General features: G+C 41.1%; 1 protein-coding gene across 1 annotated transcript; it reads right to left on the reverse strand.

Moving 5' to 3' along the window:
• On the reverse strand, positions 1–24198 carry GKN1 (gastrokine 1). The gene is made up of 6 exons (XM_049856367.1): positions 24187–24198; positions 21237–21290; positions 20983–21147; positions 19716–19826; positions 18703–18850; positions 1–89 (listed from the first exon to the last, which is right to left on the reverse strand). The coding sequence occupies exons 1-6, from the start codon at positions 24196–24198 to the stop codon at positions 1–3; spliced, it is 579 nt and encodes a 192-aa protein (XP_049712324.1).
• Between the last annotated feature and the right edge of the window lie 3182 nt (positions 24199–27380).

Consider the following 27380-nt stretch of genomic DNA (forward strand, 5'->3'; position numbering starts at 1 on the left):
TCAAGTCACTTGCTTAAAAATCTGTGTGTCTGTAAGCCCCAGAGCTAAGCGCAGCTTGCGACTGTCTATGTTCTGCCCATCATGTAGCCCTGTAAGTGGGAAGGTGGAGAATTGAGGACGTTTTGAAAAGTTAAATTTAAACCTTACAATCCCTTTTTGCAATGGTTTCCCACTACTAGAATTCCAAGGAGTTAGGTTTTCTGGAGTAAGTCCACCACATAGCATTTAACATAACAAAGTACTTAGTTTTGATATTCCTTTATTCTATTGCCCAGAAATTGGTTTGCGTGTGAACAGTTTGTAATCTATCTAAATGTTTTAAGCATTTAAATGCCGTTATACCCATCATGTTTAGGTAAGCGGATTATGAGCCTTCTTCCTTTGATTTATGTACGGGTTGAAGATCCTTGAATTCCAAACACAGGGTGGCTGGTTTATTCGCTGTAAAATTCCTTCTGTAAAAAGCAAGCAAACGGGAGAATCACTTGAATAAAAGGGTTGTAATTGCACTTAGTTTTCAAGAACGTTGGTGGGTTCCCACAGACACTCCCACCATTTGATGTGTCAGGACCTGGAAGGACCTTGTCATTGGCCACCAGGCACTCTGCCAGCAGATGTGTGCCTGTAGGCCTGCGTTCTTCTAAGTGTGGGAAGTCAGAGAAGTCAGTGCAGAATTCTGGGATATCGGATGCTTAGAGTACCTCTTGATTATGGCTTTACGCATGTTTGGGGTCAAAGGTAAAGATCATCCACTAGAAGAAAGCCTAAGGGTCCGTTCAGGCCATCTGAGTCTGAGTCATTCTGAGTCTCCTAGAAGGAAGAGAGTCGGAAAATATTCTTGCACGCAGAACTCAGAACAGGCCATTCCCGTGCAGCTCCGTCGAGAACTTAAACCTGTCTGTGTCCGCTTCTCCCCAAGTCCCTGCCAAAGTAACCCTGTTTACCACAGACACATCCCTCATTCTCCATCCCCCTATCCCCCACCCCTTACCTCCCACCACCTACCACCCCCTGCTTTGAAATAAAAGGGATGGAGAGGGAGCTGAACTCATGCTAAAATCTGCTAGGACTTCGTGAAAGGGCTTTGCCAGTTCTGGAAAGGACAGGTGGGACCAGCTCTAAGACTGAGCTGTGCTGAGTTTGGGGATGAGAGGAAAATGGTCAAATAAGCCAATTCTCTGCCCACCAGAATCTTGCATGGCTTCAGTGGCCAGTGGAGGTAATGGCATTGACCAATGTTCTGGTCATCTACTGCTGCAAAATGAGCCACTCCAAGACTTATGATTCATAAGAACTTTTTTTTTTTTTAATCTCCTATGGTTCTGTGGATTGACTGGGCTCAGTCTGGCAGTTCTTGGGGTTTTCCACATGGTTGCAGGACATTTGTCAGTGGGGGCAGCCATCATCCTAAGGCTCAACTGGGCGGGACATCCAAGATGGACCACTGACATGGCTAGAAGTAGTTGCTGGCTGTTGACTGCGAGCTCCACTGGGATTGTAAATCTTACAGTTAAATATTATTCCCCATGTGGCTTGGGCTGGGTTCCCAAAGGGAGTGTTCCAAGGACAAGTATCCCAAGGGATCCACACAGAAGCTGCAAGCCTGGACTCAGAAATCCAGAATGTTACTTCTCCTACATTCTATTGGTCAAAGGAATTCACTGAGGTCAGCTTAGATTCAAAGGGAAGGGATTAGATTCCACTTCTTGATGCAAGGAGCAGCAGGCTGTAAAGTGAAGGACGGAACTGATGGAGGCCATGTCTGACTATCTACACATCCTGAATAGACCTCAGCAGAGAGTAACAGTAGTGGGCCTGGAGTGTACGCAAGGGAATGAAACAAGCCAAAACCAAACCCACTGCCTTCGACTCATAGAGACCCTATGGGATAGAGTAGAAGGGCCCCATCGTGTTTCCAAGGAGAGCTTGGCGGATTCGAACTGCCAACCTCTTGGTTAACAGCTGTAGCACTTAACCACTACGCCACCAGGGTTTCTGGAATGAAGCAAATGGCTATTAAATAATCACTATGCATCAACAGGAAACCCTGGTGGTGTAGTGGGTAAGTGCTGTGGCTGCTAACCAAGAGGTCAGCAGTTTGAATCCACCAGGTGCTCCTTGGAAACTCTATGGGGCAGTTCTACTCTGTCCTATAGGGTCACTATGAGTTGGAATCGACTTGACAGCACTGGATTTTTTTTTGTTTTTTTTTTTTAATGCATCAACACCTTTGCATACATTATTATATTTAACCTTTATAACAATCCTATGAAGCAGTGTGGCAGATTGAATTTTTGGCCTCAGTTCTTCACAGCAACCTGAATCCATGCCCTTTGCCATGCAACTTTTCAATGCCTCTTGCATGGGGAATGCACAAGGGGGTTATTTCCCTGAACCTGGACACTTGGCTTGGCCATAGGATTTGCTTTGCCTCATGGCCTATTAGTAGATGTGATGCGACGGGGATTTGAAATGTGCTCGTATTTTTGAGCATGCTTTCCATCACTTCTGTCCTTGCCGTGACAGGCTCCTCCTAGGTAGCTGCTACCTCTTCTACCTGGAGCCCAGAATGAGACATGTGGAGTAGACCAGAGACTCATAGCTTGAGGCAGAGATGTTCAGCTGAGCCCAGCCTGGGTCAGCTAATCCCCAGCTACCTGATGAGTGAAAAACAAATGCTTATTTTTGAATGCTACTGAGGCGCTGAGTTTTTTGTAATAGTTAACTAACATAGTAATCCACTGCTGTTGAGTCGATTCCGACTCATAGCAACCCTAGAGGACAGAGTAGAACTGCCCCATACACTAACATAGTAGGCATTATTAAAAAAAAAAAAAAAAAGCCCGTTGCTGTTGACTCATAGCGACCCTGTAGAACAGAGTAGAACTGCTCCATTGAGTTTCCAAGGAGCACCTGGTGGATTCGAACTGCTGACCTTTTGGTTAACAGCCCTAGCACTTAACCACTACACCACCAGGGTTTCCGTAGGCATTATTAGCCCCATTTTTTCCCCTGAGGCCCCACCTGATCAGTTAATTAGCTAGGCTCACAAAACCAAGGAGTGGGACCCATTTTTGAGTCCAGCTGTGCTTAATCTACCCCCCGTTGCCAGTTACCCAAGTCCTACACAGATGGGTTGAGGTGGGCGTGGCCAAGCTTCTATACTGCCCTGAGTGGACAGCACAGGGTAAGGGGTTAGAAAAGACAAGCTTTTAGGAACCCAAGTGAGAAGGCTCCTCTCTGTATTTCTTTCCTAGCAAGTCCTTAGAGATTGAGGAGAGTTTTGATCTTGGGGTATGTGTGGGTTGAGGGTGGGGTTGCTGTATTGAGTTTGCTTTCACTGTCTTCTGAGCAGTTTCCACTGAAGAAAAGAACGACCAAGAAGGGAGGGCCCATCTGCAGAGCTCAAGCATGAAAGACGGCATTATTGACTTGACCGGCTTGCGTGGTTAGACGAAGAACTCAAAAGGCCAAGGGAGGGTGTAATTGGTCCTATTGAGATTATTAATGCTATTCGTGTGTGTGTGTATGTGTGTGTGTGCATGGGTACATGAGGAGTATTGGGACTCTCTACCCTGAAGCTGTGACGTTTGATGCTCTTCACAATGAGAACATACAGAGGACTTAACATTCAGCTAAGGCTTAGCTTTTGATATTGGCACATATTAAAGCTCTCTTCCCTAACCCATGCTTGCTCTCTCAATGGATGATATATTTGGATAAACCTGTGAGTGAAAACGCGCTGGACTCAAAGAGAGAAAAACCTGAGGCCCAGTCCTGGTCCTCCAGCCTTTCCTAGCTACATTGGTTCTGAGTGAATTCCTTAGTCTTCCCTACCTACCTCATGAGGGGCAAATGAGGGACTAGATGAAGAAACACACACTTCATCAAACAGCTGGAGAACGTGTACATTCATATATTTCTGGAATGTGAATTTTTTACATATATCAAGAGCTTAGAAAGTTTTTTTTTTTTTTTTTTTTGCCTGAATATTTGAAAAAATCCATGTGGGTGTCTGCTCTGTCATTACCTGGCCGCAGTTTTCCCAGGCCAATGCCAACGTGACCACTGTGCCCTGAAGCCATGGTAGGCTTTGTAGACAGAGATATCAGCAGCTCAAAAATCCTCCCTCCCATCCCTGAGCTCCAGAATCACCACAGCCCCATCACAGGTGCTGGTCCTGGCTGCCACTTGCCCCTTGACAAGTCCCTTGTGGGGTCTGATATTAATTCTGCTACCTGTCCAGTCCCTACTCCAAGGCGACATTTTAACCCTATATATTAACTCTCCTCTCTTCCATATTCTCTTCGGATTTAACAAATAATACAAAAAAAGAGTAAAAAACTTTACTAGCAATAGAAAAAAATGTAAGAATATCATTGAAAGACCAGAAACTGAAGAGGTTTTGTCACATACACTGTGCTAAAGGACTGGTTTGAGGGAAGTAGCAACCAGCTCATGACTTAGGCAGGGAAAGAGAGCCTTGCCTGAACAGTACATTAGCGGGACGTAGAGCAAAGCCCCTAGTGGGCTGGAAGTGAAGGTGGTCCAAGGCAGTCAAATCTCTAACCTATACATGACTTCACGAGGTGGGTCTACGCCAGCCTGAGGGCAGCTGTCTGAAGCAACAACCTGTTTTCATTTTTCTTAGATGGCTTGCAAGACATTTCAACAAAAGAACGGTAATGAGAACAGCCAGGGAAGGGCCCAGTCAGTGCCCAAGCTAACTTCAGCACCACCACCACCAACCTGGCAAAGAAAACATTTGATGCAGCAGCAGGATTCCAGTACTGAGACTGCCTCTGGCCAGACCTCTATCCCAACATGAGTATTGCCATGTTCAGAACGGCAGAGGATGGAGTTGAGGGTGGTTGGCCTGGGTCAAAGCTTGACTAGAAATGGCTTCAGGATGTTCTAGAGTGGTAGTCTTAGAGTGTGATGTACTTTCACACTTGTTCCAACAGAGTAAAGCAATCTCAGAAAAACAGGGGTGTCAATTGCCTCAGTGGTCCCTGTAGTGGGTTGAAGAGTGTTGCCCAAAATACTTGTCCACCCAGAACCTGTGAAGGTGACCTTATTTAGAAACAGGGTGTTTGCAGATGTAATCAAGTTAAGATGAGGTCACAGTGGATTAGAGCGATTGTATAAGAAAAGGAGAGGACACAGAGACATACCCAGGAAGGAAGGCCAGGTGAAGACAGAGGCAGAGACTGGAGCAATGCAGGTACATGCCAAGGACTGCCAAGGATTGCTGAGAGCCCCCAGAAACTAGGAAGAGGCAAGGGAAGATAACTCTACTGACACCTTGATTTTAGACATCTGGCCCCCAGAACTGCGAGATAATAAATTTCTGTTATTTTAAGATAGCCAGTATATGGTAATTTGTTATAGAAGCCCTAGAAAACTAATATGATCCCCTAACTAGAGAATTCTATCAGTTGGAAGACCCAGCTAGCTCCAGGCAGTAAAACATAAAAGGAAAATCTTCACACAGTTGGGACATCACAACCACACTAAGGCTCTGATTTGGGGTTTCCTCTTCACTGCTCACAGGTAACACATATCAAGCAAAGCAAAAATTTTAAGAAAATTACAGGGGAGGTTCCAGTTGTCAAAACTAAACGGGAAGGGGGTTAGGGGACGCACTGAAGCCACTTGGTGGGAGTGGCCCAGTGATGCTCTACTACACATTGTCCACTGTCGCCTAGTCATAGGCTACCAAGACTTGTCCTGTGTCCCACACGACTGGAGTCTAGATCACGACTTGCTTTGAACATAAGGAAACGTTCTTTGTATCTTTTTAATAGACACCAAATTTTTCACAAGTACATGTAAATTGAGGTAAGACTGTACTTTGTTTTGTTTAGAACTCTATCAGGAGTTATTTGTCACTTCAGAAAAATAATGTCACCATTGCAACACAGCTTCTGGCTTTTGAGTTACTAACGGCAGATATGGGTCTATCTATATGGGTCTGAATTTCATGGTGATTCTATGTCCAGACGCAAACATCTAAGCACTGAAGTTTCTCCTATTTTATTTTAGTCAATTTGATCTGTCAAAGACTGAGAAGTATGATAAGTTCTCTCACTTTTGTAGTTTTGCTAGATTCTTTTTGCATTTCCGAAAGTTTTTTTTTTTTTTTAATTTTTGATTTTATATACTTTGAATGAATGTAATCTGGGGGTGGCACGTACAGTTCATGACCATTAGGTCTTAAATACAGATTGCATATTTTATCATCACATGACTTCCTATGATTTTATTAACTGATTTTTCCCATAAATTTTACTTTTTGGCCATTACTATTACCACCTCTGATTTTATTATTTACTTAAGTTGTACCTATAAATCCTTGCCAATTTATTTTTTCATATATTGATGTATCTTTGTTTTAGCTTTATGTTTTCTAATGCTTGGATTTTTTTCTTAAACAAAATCTAAGTCTATCTTTTAGTAAAATGGTTTAATCTTGTCATTTATTTATTTTGAAATAATTTTGGATTTATAGAAGAATTGTAAAGATAGTACAGAAAGTTTCCGTATTCCTTCCCCCAGCTCCCCCAATATGAACGAACATATTACATAACCATGGTACAATGAACAAAACTAAGAAATTAACATTTTTTACAGTATTATTAACTAGCCTACAGACTTTATTTGGATTTCACCAGATTTTTTATTAATGTCCTCTTTCTACTCCAGGATCCAATCCAGGATACCACATCGCATTTAGTCATCATGTCTCTTTAGCCTCCCCCAATCTGTGACAGTTTCTCCATATTTCCTTGTCTTTCATGACCTTGACACTTTCGAAGAGTACTGTTGGATATTTTGTAGAATGTCCCTCAGTTTGGGTTTCTCTGATGTTTTCTCTTGATTGGGTTGTGTTATCTATTCTTGGGAAGAGTATCAAAGACACCAAGTGCCCTTCTCAACCACCTCGTATCAGAGGGTACATGATATCAACACAACTTATTACTGATGGTGGTAAATGTTTTATTATTTAACAAAAAAATGACAAAAAATAAACTAAGTAATCAACTCAATAAACTAGAAGAATAATAACAAAATAGGCTTAAGGAGAGTAGTAGCAAGTAAAACTATAAAACCAATTGCCGTTGAGTGGGTTCTGACTCATAGCGACTCTATAAACAGAGTAAAACTGCTCACAGGTTTTCCAAGGCTGTACATCTTTACGGAAGCAAACTGTCACATCTTTCTCCCCAGGAGTGGCTGGTGGGTTCCAACTGCCAACCTTTTGGTTAGCAGCCTAGTACTTAACCAGTGTGGCTCCAGGGCTCCTTTAAATATTATAGAAAACATAAATTGATGAATTATACAACAGAAAAACAGAAGAAGTGTTAAACAGACCTTAGAGCTACCTCCTTGGTTTGGAGCAGAGCCTGATGTTAACGTGTACACACTTGGTTGCAGAAGACACCTGTGTGAAGTTGTGTAGCTTGGGCAGAGATCTGTTCCAGCAGTCAAGCCACAGCAGAGCAGGAGGTCCAGCCTAAGCCACATGCCTGACAGTAACAAGGTTCAGGAGCTCTGATCCCTTTGTGGGCAGCAAGAGCAAGCAAAGATACCTCTTTTGAGTACCCAGGTTTTAGTATCAGAGCCAAGCCTCTTGCTAGTAGCACAGCAGCAGCTGCCACTCCGAAAGTGCTGGCAGCTCCCAGGCTCAGCGAGGCATGTCCGGGTTCCAGCTCCGGGTGGAAGGAAGCAAGGGTAACCAGGAAGGTCCTTTAGACACGAGTTACCTCCTAGAATAGCACAGACATGTCAGGGCAAAGAGCCCTAGGCAGACAAAGCCTGGAATCTGGCTAATCTTGGCAGGTGGGCTTGGAGCGTGGGACTTTGAGATATTTATTGCCAGGGAGCCGTTATTTGCACTCTTACTATAAAGCAGAACACTACAGTTACGTAAGAGTAATTTATTAGAAAAACAAACAAAAACACCAGACCGGTTGCCGTCGAGTGAATTCTGACCCATGGTGACTCAATGTGTTTCAGAGTAAAACTGCTCCACGGGGTGTTCAACGCTGTGAGCTTTTAGAAGAAGATCATCAGGGCTTTTTTTCTGAGGCACCTCTGAGTGTATTCAAAGCACTAACCTTTCAGTCAGCAGTCAGTGCTAAACAACTGGTGTCACCCAGGGACTCCTGGGCACTAAAAGCTGGGGCCTATTTCTGACTAAGTTAAATATTTTACCTTACATTGTGAAACAGACCTTAATAATGCCAAAATATTGGAAAGAAGCATTTTCTTATATATCCAACATTTTATCCTCCCACCTTCCTTTAAAACAGTCATTTCAAATATAAATGTTTTAAATTTAATCTTACTCATTTCTTTCTCCTTTTTTTCCAAGTTGAGGTAATTCCATACCATTTAAAAATAAATCTCCCTATGTGTTTATGACAAACCGATTATTGGCATTCTCTTTAATGGTAGAAAAAACAGAGGTATAAGTCCAGGATACGTGCTGCAACCAATATTATTTTACATTGTTCTTAATATTCTAGCCAATACTGTAATTAGGGAAAAGGAAGGAAGGAAGGAAGGAAGGAAGGAAGGAAGGAAGGAAGGAAGGAAGGAAGGAAGGAAGGAAGGAAGGAAGGAAGGAAGGAAGGAAGGAAGGAAGGAAGGAAGGAAGGAAGGAAGGAAGGAAGGAAGGAAGGAAGGAAGGAAGGAAGGAAGGAAGGAAGAGAGGGGGTGAGGAAGGAAGAAGGGAAGGGAGGAAAAACTATACCGTAAAAAAGAAAGCAGCATGATCCGATTTGGAGACATTGTTACCTTTTACTGAAAACCTCAAACAATTACAATAAATAATTAAATCTATCAGAACTAGTGAGTTTTGCAGTTTCAAAATAAAAATATTACAAAATGAGGATCTCTCGTATACATAAATAATAGTTAAAAATCATAACGGGCTACAGAGCCCATTTGTAACACTGACAATGATGTCACTGAGATTTATGATGCACAAACGTTGTGTATATTTCTTTAAAGCATTTAATTATAAGAATAGCTAACATTTGTTGAAATATTGGGCTAGTCTAATAGAATTTGAACCAAAGACATTCCTTAATCACTCACCTGTGATCATAATTTAGATAGGAAGACATTTTTATTGGTGAATTAGCTTTCTTCCTTTGGCGATGCCTGTGTGTTTTACGGAGCCCTGGTGGTGCAGTGGTTAAGAGCTCAGCTGTTAACTAAAAGGTCGGCAGTTAGAATTCACCAGCTGCTCCTTGGACATCCTATGGGGCAGTTCTACTCTGTCCTATAGGGTCACTATGAATCAGAATTGACTTGGGGACAACGGGTTTGTTTGCTTGTTTTGGTTTATGCGTTTTTTATATGAGGCGATGATATGCAGTTGCTACAGGTTGTGAAATAAGAGGCATAAGCAGGGCATATAAAAGGGGGATTTTTGTATCTGAAGTGCAATTCCAGTAACTGAGACATCCTCTCAGCTGGTCTCAGAGCACTCACTTGGTGGAAGGTTGCTGATTGTGTTTACTTTTATTCGAAGAGTTCTAAAACTTCTAAGGCCAAAGACAATTGAAATATACTAGTATTCTCTTTGGAAACTCTATGGGGCAGTTCTACTCTGTCCTATAGGGTCACTATGAGTTGGAATTGACTCGACGGCACTGGGTCCTGGGTAGTGTTCACACAGAAACCAGAGTGGTAAGTCAGAGTCTTCAGGTTCTGCTTAGAGTCCTCCAAAATCCTCATCCCACTCAGAGCAAAGGCCAGGGTTCTTACAATGGGTGTTACAGGTTGAATTGTGTTCCCCAAAATATGTGTTGGAGTCCTGACCCCTATACTGGTGGATGCAATCCTATTTCGAAACAGGATTTTTGTTGTTATTTTAATGAGGCCATACCAGTGTAGGATATGTCCTAAATCTAATCACTTCTGAGTGATACATAGAATAGCAGAGACACAGGGATAAGCAAGCAGCCACAGACGGAAGACCGACATCATCAGAAGACAACAGAGACAGACGAACCTACAAGCCCAGGAACTTCAAGTTCAAGTTGGAAGCTGAAATAGGCAAAGAAAGGACCTTCCTCTAAAGCCACACCTTGAACTTGGACTTTTAGCAGGGATGTCATGGCGGGGGGGGGGGGGGGTGCAGGGTGTTTGGACTTGTCAGAGGTGGTGACACCAAAATGACGGTCTATAAAATTTTTGTGCAGTATTTCAGCAGAAATTTAGTGTTTTTTATAAAAATATCCCTGTAGTTAGTTATAACAACAAAAACATTTCTCGTAATCCCCGTTTATACGTATCCATACACCTACAAGGCTAAAACTACATGCTAATTTACTTTTTGAACCTTCCAATGTGCTTTGGGCAAAGCTGTTATTATTACCCAATTACGATGACGCTTCAAATCACGTGGTTTCGTCTGCACCCACTACAGGCACAGCTGTTTGCGTTGCTGCCAGTGTTTTCATAGTTGCAGATTTTGTCAAATTTTCTGGTGTTTTAGCTACAATATTGTGGTAATGAACACGGGGGTGGGGGCAGGTGACATCATGAGTTAGTGAACTGGGTGACGACAACCCTAGTGATACCATGGACTTCTAGAGTCCTGAATAGTGAGATAATAAATTTCTGTTCTTTAACACCACCCACTTGTGGTATTTCTGTTACAGCAGCACTAAGAAATGAAGACAGTGGGCTTCAAGTTCCAGCATTACCTGGAATTCCTCTATACCTACATATACCTCTCCAACCTACGTCTTCTCACTCTCTCCCAAAGCTCAGCCTGCTCGGTTCACACTGGCCCCCTTGGTGTTCTTTAACAGGCCAAGGCTGTGCTCACTTCAGGGACTTTGCTCTTACTGTTCCCATGTTCTCACTCTTTCCCCAGACAACCACCAACCATATTTCCTCACTTTCTTCAGGTCTTTGCAGAAATGCCACAGTATCTCAGAGGCCTTTCTTGGCTACTTAATATAAAATCACAACCCTTCTCCTCCGTGCCAGCCTTTCACTGATGGCTGTTCCTCTTCTCTCACCTTATCTGTTCTCTCCTTACCAATAGTCATCATTGTTCTATTGCATATTTATTTTATTGTTTATCTTCGCTGGACTGTAAGCTTTACGAGGATGACCACTTTAACTACTCCTTTTATCTTATTCTGCTTTATCTCCAGTCTCTAGAACAATCTATCACATAAAAAAAAAAAAATTTTTTTTTCACATAGTAAGTGCAAATTAATACTCGTCAAATATATAAATGAACGAAGAGCATAAAAGTAGAGCTGTAAGTGGGACGTGCTGCTGAAGATGCTCATAGTGAAGGGATCCATTTACACTCATGGTTTCTGTCTTCCTATTTGATTCTCGTGGATCAAGGCAATACTAGGGAACAGGTATGGTTAAACAGATCCAGACTACTGTGAACCTCTGGTTAAACCAGAAAACCAAACCCATTGCCGTTAAGGCGATTCTGACTCAGGGCAACAATATAAGGTTTGGCATGCTTTCTCTTATGCTTTAATTTGGTTGTGCTTCCTGATATTCTTGGTTGGTTATTTCTAACTTTTGGGTATTTGGGAAATGTGAAGCTGAGTTAATAGATACATGTATCTGTCTATATAAAATTCCTTGGAAAAACTGGCTTTAGGTTAAAATTTATTAGTGAAAGTTCTGAAAAGATCCAGTTGCTGAAGGTTTGGTGTAAACTAAGTGGTTACGTCAGAACTTCGACTGGGGGGCTTATCTCAAATATTTGAGTTAACTTTTCCCTGCAGGTCAGGCTGATATTATCTCCTCTCTGGGGCCTCTCTCCAATTCATGAACTCAGTAAAACTTCAGATGAGCCTGCAAGCCAGCTCTGCAACCTTCCTGCGTCTCCTGATGGGCTGAGCTGCATAGGATGCGGCATGGCCTGGTATTTGGTACTCAAGGCCAAAAAAAATTGCAAACGGGAAATTGCACAGCAGGCTTCCAAACAGTGAGTTAGAGTCTTGAGGAGAGCAGGGCTTGGCACCAGCACAGCCCAGGAAGAGTGGCTTCTCTCTGCAGACATCTCAGCAGCCTGGTGGGGAATGAACTCATTTTTCCTTATGCCACAGGAGACATGAGTCTGAACAGACTGAATGGAACCACCGGCCTCAAAACCCAGCAAGAACTGAGAAGCTTCTGCCTCGTGCCTTGCACACACAAAGACAATTTTTTTTTTCCATCCGTACATGTGTATCCTCTTACTGTCTTCACAATATTATCTTACATTCCTATTGTGCTTTTAAGTTTTAGAAATTGTAATTAAATATTAAGTGCAAAAGGGAGTCCTTGAGTGGTGCACACAGTTAATGCACTCAACTGCTAACCAAAAGTTTGGACATTTGAGTCCATTTGAGTCCACTTAGAGGCATCTGAGGAAAGGCCTGGAGATCTACTTCTGAAGATTCACCCATTGAAAACCCGAGGGAGCACAGTTCTACTGTGACACACGTGGTCACCAAGAGTTGGAGTTGGAGTTGACTTGATGAAGGCAACAGGTTTGGTTTTTAAGTGCAAAAGACTATATGTAAATATATGTAAATTGTAAGAGATAATGATACAACACACACCCAGGAATGTATCTCCTCACCCCTTCCTATCTAGTCCAGAAAGAGAACATTACCACTATCCTGAAAATCTTCCTCTGTGAACCCTTCTCTCCTTCTCTGGGGTATGTATAATGCCAATTTTTTCTGTTATCATTCCCTTGCTTTTGTTTGTAGTTTTACCACATGTGTATATATTTCTAAAATAGATGTGTTGTTTGAATGAGCATGTTTGTACATTTTATATAAATACTGTATGTTTTCTTCTGCAATTTGCTCTCCAGGCTAAACATTATTTTCCGGAAAGTCATCCTTGTTGTTGTGTGAAGCTGTGATTATTTGTTTTTATTGGTGTTCAGTGTTCTATCAAACAGAAGTATCATGGTTTATTTATCTATTCTACTGTCGGCAAACATCTGGATTACTTCCAGTTTTTTCCTGTTCCAAACACTGACCCTACCAACATTCTTGTATAGCTTCCAGATGCCCTGGGCGTACCTACTCTGCTATGGCCTCATTAACATAACAAAGAAAACCCTATTTCTAAACAGCATCACATCAAGTAACTCCCCCTCCCAAAAACAACAACAACGACGACACAACAGTTGTCAATGAATCCATTCCAACTCGTGGAGACTCCATGTGTGCAGAGTACAACTGCTTCCTAGGGTTTTCAATGGCTGTAACCTTTCTGAAGCAGATTGCCAGGCCTCTCTTCTGAGAAGCCTCCAAGTGGGTTTGAACCACCAATCTTTGACTAGTAGTCAAGCTCTTTGCGCCACCCAGGGGCTTATTCCACAGGTACAAGGGCCAGGAACTCAACACATACTTTGGGGGGACACAATTCAATCTATAGCAATAACTTATTTGTTTGTTTATCATTTGTTTATATTTATCATTTATTTCTGCCTCCTCCAACAAAAATGCTAGCTACACGAGGGCAGGAGTCTTTGCAGGTTTTCTTTGCTGATGGATTTCAAATGTGTGGAATAATGCCATACATGTAAGCAGGTGCTCAAGAGATACTGTTGAATAAATGAAATAATGTTTTCACATGGACATCACACTTTTGCTGCTATTACAAATGGTCTTTTAGACAAATGAATACTTTTACATGCTTGCTGCTGAGGTATGAACATACAATTCTTATTTGATATTTATTTTTATGCCTTTCTAAAATTCTGACTCTCCTAATTTACCTATAGACTCATTTGTGCTTTTACAAAGGAAATCATGTCCTCTGGGCATAATGATGCCATTTTCCTATTTTCTTTGTAATCTTTGTATTTATTATTTCTTTTTCTTGCCTTGCCAACTTTCAGTTCAAGGTTGCCGCCAACTGGTGATGACAGGCATCTTGTCTTGTTTTTTGTCCTAACAGGGATGCTTGCATTGTTGTACATGGTGCTTAATGCAGGCTTTTTCTTAATGAAGTTTCCTTGAATTACCCAAAAACCCAGTGCCGTTTGGGTTCCTGAATTAATTTTATAAGAATCACTTGTTTATTGTGAATGGCTATCCAATTTTGTTATATAACTTTTTGGTACTATTGAGATAGATCAAAAGATTGTTGGCTTTTAATCTTCTAATATGGTGAAGTAGTACATTATTGATTTTCTAATAGCAAACCAACTTGCATTCCTAGAAAAATTCCAACAATTCTACTGTATTACCTTTTCTATACATTGATCAAGTGATTTACTATCATTTTTAAAATAATTTTTGTACTTGTATTTGTGACAGATGGACCTATATTTTTTCCTTCACAATCCTTGTCAGGTTTTGCAATCAAGTTAATAATATTCTTATAAAATAGATTGGAGAGTATGCTTTTCTCCTAAACACTTGAATACCAAAAACCAAAACCAAACCTGTTCCCGTTGAATCAATTCCGACTCATAGCAACCCTACAGGACCGAGTAGAACTGACCCATAGAGTTTGAAGGAGTGCCTCGTGGATTCGAACTGCCGACCTTTTGGCTAGCAACCGTAGCTCCTAACCACTCAAATCAGAATAATGCGTATCTCCCATATTTGCTACATGTTGCTGTCAAAACCACCTGTTTTCTACTCCAAAGTTTTTAAACTTCTGAATCAATTCCTTTACTAGTTATACAACTATTTAGGTTTTTTTCTTCTTGAGTGAGCTTTTTTTTTTTTTTTTAGAAATTCAATTTATCTAAGATTTCAAATTAATTGATATAAAATTGTTCACATTATTTTTTTATAAACATCTTAGTATCTGCAGCGTCTGTAACTTAGTCTCCTTTTTTATTATCAGCGTTGTTTATTTTGTGACTTATGTCTTTTGATTCGGGGTCAATCCTGCCCTACGTTTGTCAATTTTGTGCCTTTTTAAAGAAAAACTTTGACTCTATTGAGACTTGCTGTTCTATATTTGTTTTTATGTTACTAATTTCTGATATTGTCTATATTATTTCTTTCCTTTTACTTATTTTAGATATATTACACTTTTCCCTAATTTTTAAGATTGAATGCTTAACTCAAATTTTCAGTTCTTCTTTTATAAGATGAACATTTGAGGCTATGAACTTTGCACTAAATACTGCCATAGCTGTTACTCACAAGCTTTTGATATGTGGTGTGTTCATAATTACACAGTTCTAAATTCTTTCTAATTTTCATCATGAATTTTTCTTTATCTCATGAATTATTTCAAAGCATGCTGCCTAAACCAAAAAAATGGAATTGTTTAGTTTTATTTGGAGGAGAATATTTATTCTACTTCAGTTAAATCGAGGTCAGAAAATGTGTGTGTGTGTGTGTTTAATGCCAATTCTTTGAGAGTTGTGATTTGGTTTATGGGTCATTTCCTGAATAGTGCAAATGGTTAAGACTTGGCTGCTAACCAAAAAGTTGGTGGTTTGAGTTCCCCCAGTGGCACTTTGAAAGAAAGGCCTGGAGATCTACTTCTGAAAAACCAGCCATTGAAAACCATGTGGATCGCAGTTCTGTTCTGATACATGTGGGGTCACCTTAAGTTGGAATTGACTCAAAGGTAACTGGTTTGAGCTTTTGTTGTTTATGTGATCAATATTTGTAAATGTTTTATACACGTTTAAGAAGAATATGTATTTGGCAGTGTTCTATATATGTTCATTAAAATAAGCTTATTAATTTATTAGAAAAATATTTTATATTCTTAAGTGTTTCATCTATAAGCTCTTAAAAGGTATGTGTTAAAATCTTCAACTAGGTTGGTGGATTTGTTAATCCTTTGTAATTCTTATAGTTTTTTCTTTGTGAGTTTTTTTTTTTTTTTACTTTCTTATTAAACAATTAATACACATATTGTTTTGTGACATTGGTTGCCAAGCCAGCGACGCGTCAGCACTCTTCCCTACTTTACCTTGGGTTCCCCATATCCATTCATCCAGCTTTCCTGTCCCCTCCTGCCTTCTCATCTTTGCCCCTGTGCTGGTATGCCTGTTCAGTCTTATATACTTGATTGAACTATGTGTGTTATTGTTTGTTTTATGGTTCTGTCTAATCTTTGGTGAAGGGTGAACCTTAGGAGTGACTTCATTACTGAGTGTCTGGGGGGTCATACTCTTGAGGTTTCTCCAGTGTCTGTCATGCTAGTAAGTCTGGTCTTTTTTTTTTTTTTTGAGTTGGAATTTTGTCCTACATTTTTCTCCAGTTCTGTCAGGGGCCCTCTATTGTGATCCCTATCAGAGCAGTAGGCGATGGTAGCTGGCCACCATCTACTTGTGCTGGACTCAGTCTGGTGGAGGCGGTGGTGTTTGTGGTCCATTAGTCCTCTGGACTAATCTTTCCCTTGTGTCTTTATTCTCCCTTTCTCCAGATGGGGTGACACCAGTGGAATATCTTAGATGGCCTCTCAGAAACTTTTAAGACCCCAGACGCTGCTCACCAAAGTAGAATGTGAAACATTTTCTTTATAATCTATGTTATGCCAATTGAGCTAGATGTCCCCTGAGGCCGTGGTCCCCAGCCCTCAGCCCAGGAACCCGATGCCTCAGGGATTTTGGATGTGTCTGTGAATCTTCTCTGACTTCGCCTTGTTCAAGTTGCGCTGACTTCCCCAGGATTGTGTATTTTGATAGGTGTATATAATTGGGGTTTTTATTTCTTCCTAGTGAATTTAGCTTTTTTATCCCGAAATAGTGACTGGTTAGATTCTCCTAAGAAACATGAGATTGGTCAGCTCCCCAAAGCCAGTTACATGACGTTGTATCCAGTTTGTGAGTCACAGTTTTATTTCTTCCTCACTCACGGTAGTGTGGTATCCAAGACTATGGTCTTAGATGGGTCTTCACAGGTTTCCATGCTTCACATCTTTAGGATATTCTGGAAGCTTTGCTACTCTGGCAATATACTTCATGTGAACAACAATGAAATCATATCAAGATAAAGAAAATTATAATGATTTCATTCCAATAATGACTGGTTTTTCTAGATACTGGGAATCGACGTCTTTAGTTTCATTTGCTAGGCTTATTTAGGGAGATCTCTTCTGAAGTCATGGGAATAGACTAGAATTCTTTTATAGCTCCTAGGATTTAAAAAATAATATATGGAGCATGGTAGGCCCTAACTTTTAAAAAATGAACTATAGTTTAATATTGTAATATACAACATTTGTGGTCACCTTCAACTCAGAAATCTCTTTCTCATTCAGTGGAGGCCCCTGGGCTACATGTGTCCCATGTGACTTCACTGCCCTGGCCACTACTGAGTGGGGGCGGTGAACTCTTGAATCAAAGAGGGTCAAGGAACATTGAAATTGGGGTTCAGGAATACTAGGCGTGATGTCATGGGTCTTACTGTCAATACAATTCCTGGTTCCAGTTTCTTCTAAGACTCAGCTGTATTTCTCACCCTTAGGTTATTGTACATATGTCCTTGTATCTTTGCAATAAACTCCCCCTTTTGAGCTTAAGCTAAGCCAATTTTAGTGGGTTTCTGTCCTTGCTCATCTGAAACATAATTGTGCGCACACTAAACGTACAGCAGTCTTCAGAGCAGCCTTGGAACCCTTCCCAGCACTGTGGTTTATAGTTTCTACCTGAAGGGTTTCTTTATAAGGGACAGGTCTCAAGTACAGGCAAAGAGTTGAATCAATCCATTTCAACAACATGCCACCAGCACGTTGCACTTTTAATCCTGTGCATTCAAATAGAAATCGCAAGAAATTTCAGTATAAACTGAATTCAGTGTGAAATAGGTTTATTGAAATTTAAAGAAGGCAAACACGATCAGCAGAAAAATTTCAGAATGACATGATAGCTGTTAGAACCTATGTTTCTTCATGGCATGTACTAATGACTACATCCACAGTGACTTTTTTTTTTTTTTTAGCTTGCCACTACTTTTCCACAGAGGGAAATATTCAGAATCCCGAATATATCAGTTTTGAAGCAAATTCCTAAGGAAAAGAGCAGACTTTCCCCTGATTAAAAGAAAAGAAAAAGCCAATATCAATGTCTTTGCAAGGACTCTTTTCTTCCTGTTTGTCACACACACACACGCACACACACATACACACACAAGCTATGGATCAGAGAGACCTTGTGGAATTAATCAATACAGTGATGTGGAAAGTTGTTTTTAAGCTTCCAGGTAGATGCTTTATTTTGTGTAAACTATTCTTTGAATGTCCAGAAATTAAGATATTGTCAGAGCTATTGAAGGTCAATAGATTTTATTGGCGTTATCCTTTCATCTAGCCATTTATGTATTCTTTGGAATACCATATGTCTCAAGTTTACTCCAGAGCTGCCCTTGTGAGGCAGTATTGGTAAAGTTTAAGAGCACAGATTCTAGAGCCACACCGTTTGGGATTAACCCAGGCAGGGATTGTGTGATTTGGGAAAATTACTTAATCCCTGAATGCCTCCGTTTTCGCATCTGTAAAGTGGAACTAACAATTGAATTTACCAACAAAGATTGTCATGAGGAGCAAATGAGTTCACATGCTAAGGCACATAGACTAGTGCCTGGCACAGACCAAGCTTTATGTAAGTATTAGCCTTCATTACCATCCCCCTGTGATTGGTGCCCTCTTTGGACATGCCCAAGAACAGTCTGACAATTCCAAGTGCACAGATTTGGAGTGTACGGTAGGGATGCTACTCACCTCGAATCTCCTCAGCCAGGTATGTTGGAATCTTTCTGCACATGTTAGTGATGGATTTTCCAAACTTGTTCAGATCATCGACTCGGTTAGGGTTAACTGAGTACACCAGGCTCTTGGGAGGAGGTCCTCCTGGTCCTTTTCCTTGAAGCTGAGTGTGGAAGAAGACAGGTGGAAAGGAAGATAGAGAATGAATGTCAAGCCCAGTGGTTTGTTGAGTTGAGGGCTGGGTGCAAGGTCTTCAGTGGGCATGGGTTGACTGTAATCTCTCCATAATGGAGTTGAAAAGCCAACTGCAGTGCTGTATATATTAGAATGTCCAAGGCTAAAGTTATTTTGAAGTTTGGATCTCATTTGATCATTTGAGATTTCCTGGATTGGGCTACGTGATAATCAGCTTCTGGGAATGCAGTCTATTCGTTTTCATTAACTTGTCAATGAAAGGTACCCATTTATCAGTTGTAATAATATGAACTCAGGCAAATATTTTAAAGTACCATGGATTCTCCCTCCCCTCCCACCCTAACTAGGGTTGCCAGGTAAAACAGAGGATGCCCAGTTCAATCTGAATTTCAGATAAATAGCAAATATTTTTTTTACTCTAATTATGTTCCAAATATTGCATGGGGCATGCTTATAGTAAGCAATTAGACACTGTTTATCTGAAATTAAAGTGTAACTTGCACCCTGTATTGTCATTTGCTAAGTCTGGCAATCCTAATTCCAACCCCTGTGAAAAAAATAGCATGATCAGAGCTTTGCTTCTGTAAAGGTCAAAGCTATCAGCTGTCTTGCTCAGCGGCTGCAGAAGCAGGTGTGAACAGCAGCAAATGAGTGTGATGGAAGCTACCTGCCTCAGGCAATTCGCTTCTCATTGGCCTTCTGCTATTCTTTTTATGTGCTGCACGCTACCACATACGATAGTCAAGAGGGAGAGATTGCAACCTTTTTATTATTTACTGTTTTTATTTCATAAGCCCTCCCCTCACCAAAAATAAAAACTTTTTTTTTTTAACCTTCTTTTCCTTGACCAGGGCATCGAGGACATGAATGGGGGGCACAGCCTCCTTGTTTATTTCATGTACAATGCAGAGCTTCTTGGCAAAGAGTCTGGTTGCAGCAAAGCCCTGTTGAAGAAGACAGTGGAGAGTGAGGTGTACGTTCTCCAAGGAGCTGTTCTCATCAAACATCAGCTCCATCCTCCAACCCAGCAGAGAGAAATGGAACCCTCAGAGTGCGACGAGCTAGAATGAGAGTCCTGGATCTGGTTGTGTTTTGTAATCAGACCTATTTTGTCAGGATGGACAACAAGATCTTTGAGGGCAGAGGCCCAGTGTCTGATTTGTCTTATCTCCCTGGTTCTAGCATTGTAAGAGTCACTCAGCCTACGTCTGTTTGGCTGAAATGAATCTTAAAAAAGGCTATCATGTAATCTCTTTTGATCCTCACAAAATCTCAAGCAGGCTGGTAAGACAAGAGTTAGTTTTTTTAATTGATCGGATGATAAAACTGAAAAGATAAAAAGTTGGCTTTTTAAAAGTACAATTTGTTACGAGTTGGGTCTCTTATCTTGAACCAATTTTTTGTTGTTGTTATTTTTGCTTCCTTACCAATTGATACTACCCTTTGTATTTCCTTTAGACATTCTGAGTTACAGGTGAAATACCGATTTCTGTCTTTTCAGAAGGAAATTGCATACAGAATGAAATGAAATGGGCTATGCCTGGCTGCAGTAATATTGTGTAGGCTTTTCATTACTGAAGGTCTCTCCAGATAGGCCAAGGGATTTGGCCTTTGAGATAGTTGCCTTACAACAACAAACAACAACGATCTGTTTCTGTAGAGCCGATTTCGATTCATAGCGACCCTATAGTTGTTTAAAAAAAAACCTGTTGCCGTCAAGTCTATTCCGACTCATAGTGACCTTATAGGACAGAGTAGAACTGCCCCATAGGGTTTCCAAGGAGCACCTTGCAGATTCAAACCACCGACCTTTTGGTTAGCAGCCATAGCTTGTAACCACTACGCCTCCAGGGTTTCCATAGTTGTCTTATATCCCCACAATTCCTTGGACGCAATGGATTCTAATAACTTCTTTGATTTGAGGTTTAACTGGTTGTGGGAAACTTACTAACAGCAGTTATACCTAAGGAGTGAAATAGGTGAGGGAATAGGACCTTTTTACCTATAACTATATACTTATATGTAGTTAGAATTTATCTTACTTTGACTTTTCTGTGGTTAGCATGCAAAATTTTGTTTTTGGTTAAAAAAGAAACACACTATTTTTAAAGAATGGAAATTGCATGTTGTTCCATAATCCCAGATGGAATTCCAGGAGTCCCATCCATTGTTGTTGTCCACGTTGGCCACGTTATGTTCATTGTTGACACTCACTGATTGCTGCCCACTTCCAACACTGTTGCCTTCGTCACTGATGTTGATATTCTGGGGTTTATAAGAAATTGAGAATGATTTAATATTACAGTTTTTTTGTAGATACATTTTGGTAGCAAACTTTAAGACATGAGACTTACATAATCAGCAAGGGCAGGAGCTAGGAAGACTCCAAGAAGTCCGGCAATGAGTATCTGCAGTCACAACAAAGTTGGCTTAGTGTTATATGGCAAAACGGTCTCTTCTTCCTTCTTTCTCTATCCATGCTTATGAAAACTATTTACTAATTTTATCTCTCTGTTGAGTGGTCTTTTTTTTTTCAGCTTTATTATTATTTTTAAGCATAGGAAGTTTTAATGATAAGGTAGAAAGATAAATCAATTAGAAATAATTATATTAACCTGCTGTATAGCTTTGGAGTTCCTGAGTGGTGCAAATGGTTAGTGACCTTGGCTATTAACTGACAGGTTGGAAGTTTGAGCCCACCCAGAGATGCCTTGGAAGGAAGGCCTGGTGTTCTACTTCTGAAAAATCAGCCATCAAAAACCCTACATGGAGCACAGTTCTACTCTGACACACACGGGATCATCATGAGTCAGAACCAACTAGACAATTGTGGTATGTAGCTTTGGAATTTTTTTTATGCAAGTCTTATGAAAAACTGAAGCAGCATCAGTATAGTGAAAAATAAATATGAAAATGAATAGTGTACATGATTAGAAGATGGTTAGAAGCTTTGAAAATCACATCTGAAAATGATTTATTTTCCTATTTGATCTGGGATGCTTTCTCTCCTTTGTCAACCTCTTAAAACCAAATCAAACCCGTTGCTGTTGAGTCAATTCCGACTCATAGCGACCCTATAGTCAAGCTCTTAGCAGAAATACAGTACTCATTTTTTGAAAGTAAAGGATTAGTAGGCTGGTTGGGTGCTTCTGAGAGTCTGAGGATGGGGTGTCTGGCTATCAGACATGCTTAGCAGAAGGGAAGTCAATAACAGTATCCCACAATACTTGGTCTAGTCATTTGTCCCTGGACACTTGACACTGGGTTTCAGAACACAGAGCTTTATGCAGAGTGGCCATTCTGGGTACCTAGTATTGTTTCTGGAAACCCTCGTGGGTGGAGTGATTAAGTGCTATGGCTGCTAATGAAAAGGTTGGCAGTTTGAATCCACCAGGCACTTCTTGGAAACTCTGTGGGGCAGTTCCACTCTGTCCTATAAGGTTGCTATGAGTTGGAACCAACTCGTCAGCAATGGGTTTGGCTTTTTTTTTTTTTTTTTTAGTATTGTTTCCTTGGCTTGGGGCAAAATGGTTTGAGACTTGCACTGGCTATTCAAGGTAATTTTAAAATTTGTTTAATCTTTTCCCCATGATAGCTTAAGAGGGAGGTAAAAATTACAGTCTCCTAAGAAGTTAGAGGTGGAGGAAATCTTAAAGGTCTTCTAGTACAATTTAATCCTTTTACAGATGAGAAAACTGAGCTTCAAAGGTGGAGTGACTCTGCCAAGGCCATACCTCTAGTTTTTTTTTTTTTTTATCTTGCCACTATTAAAAACAACAACAACAACAATAAAATCTGTTGCTGTTAAGTGTATTTCAACTCATGGCGACCCCTTGTGTTCCAGGGTAGAAATGCTCCATAGGGTTTTCTTGGCTGTAATATTGATGGAATCAGATAGCCAGGTCTTTCTTCTGCAGCACTGCTGGATGGCTTCCAATCACTGTTTCAGTTAGTAGCTGAGTGCAAATAGTCTGTGCCACCCGGGGACCTATATATATATAAAACCCGACGCAGTGCCGTCAAGTTGATTCTGACTCATAGCGACCCTATAGGACAGAGTAAGACTGCCCCATACAGTTTCCGAGGAGTGCCTGTTGGATTTGAACTGCCGACCCTTTGGTTAGCAGCCATAGCACTTAACCTGTACATCACCAGGGTTTCCCCAGGGACCTAGGGGAGGGCTAACTTGTAGATAACTCATTTACACTTACAGCTCCGTTATGAATCAGAATCTGCTAGAATATGTTCTAGTGTTTAATACATGAAACATGAAATATCCTCATGGCCTGATTCTAGCCCTTTTGCACCCTGTTACCAGAGACACATGATACTGTTGGTTACTTCGGCAGAGTTTTGTGGTCCACCTGTTACACTCTCAGCCTTCTATCTGGAACCCCAGGTGAGACGCTGTGCTAGCTTCATGCTTCAGGTACTTTCATGAATAAATGGCCATGGACAGGGGCCAAGGCAAACCTTTTTCACCTGGAGTTCTATTTCCCAGCAGAGAATGTGACAATATACGTCTCACTCACTTCTTTTGATAAGAAGCTTTTTACCTTGCTGGAACACACTCAGGAGTTTTGGTCAAAGGAGGAATTCAGGGAGGTGGGAAAGTATCAGGCACTTTCTGGGGCTTTGGGACTGCTTCTGTGTACTGAGACCTGAATTATGTGATTTGGAAAGTAATTGTATTAATGGCAGCAAATTCAGGGCCAGATTACTCAATAAGCAAGGTACACACGGGCCCAATTGTGCCCTCCCATCAATCTGCAGTGCACAGTTTCACCTGTCCTCCACAACATCAAAAATCAAAAAACCAAACCTGTTGCTGTCGTAGTGACCCTATAGGACAGAGTAGAACTGCCCCCATAGGGCAATCAAGGAGTGGCTGGTGCATTCGAACTGTGACCTTTTGGTTAGCAGCCAACCTCTTAACCAGTGTGCCACCAGGGCCCCAGGTCAAAGATGTGGTGAAACCCATGTAAATTACTCACCACAGATCAGCAAGTATATACAATTAAGCCCTTTGGTAAGCTTGCTCAATGCAAACCTGTGCATACTGTGCTTACTGGTTAATCTGCCCCTGGGCAGCATGGCCCAAGGCGCTTAGACAGCTGTCTACTCCAATACAGTTATCCCTCTCTATAGAGATGCTTGTAAATGCTGCGATTCCATGAAGAGAAAACAGGCAGTGTTATACACATTTTTGCGTTATAGTAATATTGCCCTAAGAAGTAGATCTCGTATCTCAGATAACAGTCTTCAACTATATAGCAATAAATTCAAAAGGAATGATCTACTCACTGTGAACTTCATCTTGTCTCCAGCCAAGCAACGTAGCAGAGGAGAGGGGAGGCATGGACTCAGGACAGGGAGCCTCTCGTATTTGTACTTAACCGGCTTTACTTAAGCTAGGTGTGACAAGGTGGGATCCCAGACTTATCCTTCTTTATCATATCTTGCCATGACACAGTATACCAAGAGCCTTTGGAATATCTCTCTGGTTAGCAAAGCACTTTGACTTGGAGTCTCTCTGACTCATCACCTGTTGAAGTTGAAGGTATCACAATATGCTTTATGATAACTTCTGGTCCAGTTGCAGCTGTGGGTGTGAAATCTTACATCTTGATATTATACAGATTCTGAAAAAGCATAATCCCTTAAATCAAACAAGACCTAGATGAGAAACCATGCACACAGGGGTCCTTAAAGACAGCAACTCCTGTAAGAATGTGGGAAGAGGCCCCCCTTCTTTCTTCCTCCTGAGCCCATTATAATGGAGTTTGCTTAGACTGAACATGCTCTATTCCCCCCACCAAAAAACAAAACAAACAAATAAAAAACATTTGCCGTGGAGTCAATTCATGGCTGCCCCACGTGCCCATGTATATCAGAGTAGAACTGTGCTCCATAGTGTTTTTAATGGCTGACTTTTTGGCAGTAGATTGCCAGGGCTTTCTTTTGTGGCACTCTGGGTGGACTTAAATTTTCAATATTTTGGTTAGCAGCCGAGCATGTTAAACATTTGTACCACCCACGGACTCTTTTACCTATTCCCACCAAATCTATCCCCTTACAATCCTGAGTTCTCTATGATGTTGTTGTTAGATGCCACCAAGCTGGTTCCGGCTCATAGCAACCCTACAGGACAGAGAAGAACTGCCCCATAGGGTTTCCAAGGAGTGGCTGGTGAATTAGAACTGCTGACTTTTTGGTTAGCAGCCGAGCTCTTAAGCGCTATGCCCCCAGAGCTCCCTCTCAATGACAGTACTATACTTTTATTAGAAACCTGAGGACTGTATTTAGGCCTTTTGTTTACCCCCACGTTCATTTAGTTACCAAATTACTAAACTTATTGTTTCCTCCCAGAAACGCCTATCAACTTCAGCCATGTCCATGGTTTCTCTCACCTGGACTTTTACAGCCATTGTGTAATTGATCTCTCAGGTCATCTAGTCTTGTACACTCTAGCACATTTTCTCCTCTTTCCCTGGGGTTGTCTTTCTAAAGCACACATATAAAACTTTATCTTGTAGGCTGCTAGTGGAAGTTTTAAGATTAAAAACTTTCACTGGCAGCCTACAAGAAAAAAGTTCAAACTCATTAGAATGGGCATCCAGGGTCCTTTATAATAAGGTCTTCAAGGCTCCGCAGGTAGTCTGTCACTTTATGCCATGTATCGACATTCTAGCTACATCAGAGTTCCCACGGTTCCTGGAATATTTACTTCATGCTTCTTTGCCTTTATACATGCTATTCTCTGACCCTGGACGGCCATTGCCTTGTTTTTCTCCAGCCGGCAACCTGCTATTCATTTTCCAAGGCTCAGCTCAAACACCACTGCCTCCATCATGGCTTCCCCATTTCCTAGGTGGAACTTTCTTTCTCTTTTCCTGAAACTATAAAAGAAATCACTTTTCTTTGCTTCTGAATAATTTTAAGACATGACATTAAAATAATTTTTAAATAGATACTTTAAAAAAGTCAGAAGTGGTATAGGAACTGTCACTTGGACAAATAGGTATATGTTCCATATAGTCTTGGAGGTGAATTAAAGCTTGAATCCATTTTTTTTTTTTTCCTGCACCTTCCTCGAAATTGGAGCTGGTAACATCGTATGTGCTAAATCTCATCAATCCCTGATCTAAGAGTGAGTATCCCCTCCAGAAATCTTCCTGAACCCTTGATTGTCCTCCTGTGTGTGTGTTGGATGGTTACACCATGGTGTGACATGCATTATCAACATCTTTTTCAAAACGTTGGTATAAGTGGCTTAATATAGCTGGGGTTAGGTTTTGTTCATGTTTTTCATGTGTCCACTGATTTCTTTCAAACTCATCTTTAGCAGCAAAAGGACAATAAGCCTGGGATGGGGGACAGACACTGGTGAAGATGTCTTCATCAGCATTTATCCATTGCCATCAAGTTGATTCTGACTCATAGCAACCCTGTAGGACAGCGTAGAACTGCCCCATAGAATTTCCAGGGAGCGGTTGGTGGATTTGAACAGCCGACCTTTTGATTAGCAGCCGTAGCTCTTAACCACTGCTCCACCAGGGCTCCTCATCAGCATTAGGCACCATCACATCACTGCAAAGTCAAAGAGAGGACAGCATGGTTGCCACCTTTAAACTGAGCCTTGGCGCTGTGGTGTGGTGCGTTGCACACATTTAGCGTGTTAGGCCTCAGCAAGTGCTTGAGGTTGCCCCAATCTACGGCGGGCTGTGAAACGCTGGTCTGAAAGCTGACGCTTGACAAAAAAAATCAAGAAGAAAACAGTTTAGAGTTCAATAATCCCACTCTTGGGGGTCACAATTCACATTTGCATATCAAATGTACTAAGAAATCTGCAGGGGAGAAATTTATTTCATGTGGGTCCAGCCAGGTTCTCATAAACTTATTTAACCACAGAACCCAGTTGTTTTCTTTATTTATTTCTCCTACCTAACACCTCCTAACATCCCTTGCAAGCATTTTCATTATGGAGGCAATGTTTGGGCTGTCTTTGAGGAGGCACCTTGATCAGAAAATTGATTTGAGGAGCTATTGGTTGGAACTAGCCAGGAGACCTAGGTTCTATTCTTTCCGATATCAACAAGTCATTTTCCCCCCTGTAGGCCTTGGATTTCCTATATGCAAAAGAGAAGAAATTCCCCCGTTATACAATAGCACTATTTGTATAGCTCTGAAAATCAGGAATAAATAAATACAAGGCAGTTTTTATCCTTCCGCTTGAGTACCTCCTTTATGCAATTCAAATTTCGAAAAGGACCCTGTTGAGCATCCTATAGGTGTCCGGCATATTCTAGGTCCTATGGAGGTGGCAAAAATGTTGAAAAAAGACATGTTCTGTCTTCCTTTCATTGGAAGACATGAAACCCACAAAATAAAGCTCTCGGGGGAGAGGGAACAAGAGACTCGCTCATGATTTCTCAGTGGTTTTGCCTTAGGCCAGAAGAGGAGTGAGGCTGGGGATGACCGCCTCTGACCCTTCACAG

Source organism: Elephas maximus, chromosome 17, assembly GCF_024166365.1.
Source record: "Elephas maximus indicus isolate mEleMax1 chromosome 17, mEleMax1 primary haplotype, whole genome shotgun sequence".
NCBI lineage: Eukaryota > Metazoa > Chordata > Mammalia > Proboscidea > Elephantidae > Elephas > Elephas maximus.

Coding starts and splice junctions, on each gene's coding strand:
- GKN1 (XM_049856367.1), bottom strand. Junction 19,827..20,982: donor ATTTCCATTCTTTAAAAATA/GTGTGTTTCTTT, acceptor CTTCTTCAACAG/GGCTTTGCTGCAACCAGACT. Junction 18,851..19,715: donor CCCTGGTCAAGGAAAAGAAG/GTTAAAAAAAAA, acceptor TTCCACACTCAG/CTTCAAGGAAAAGGACCAGG.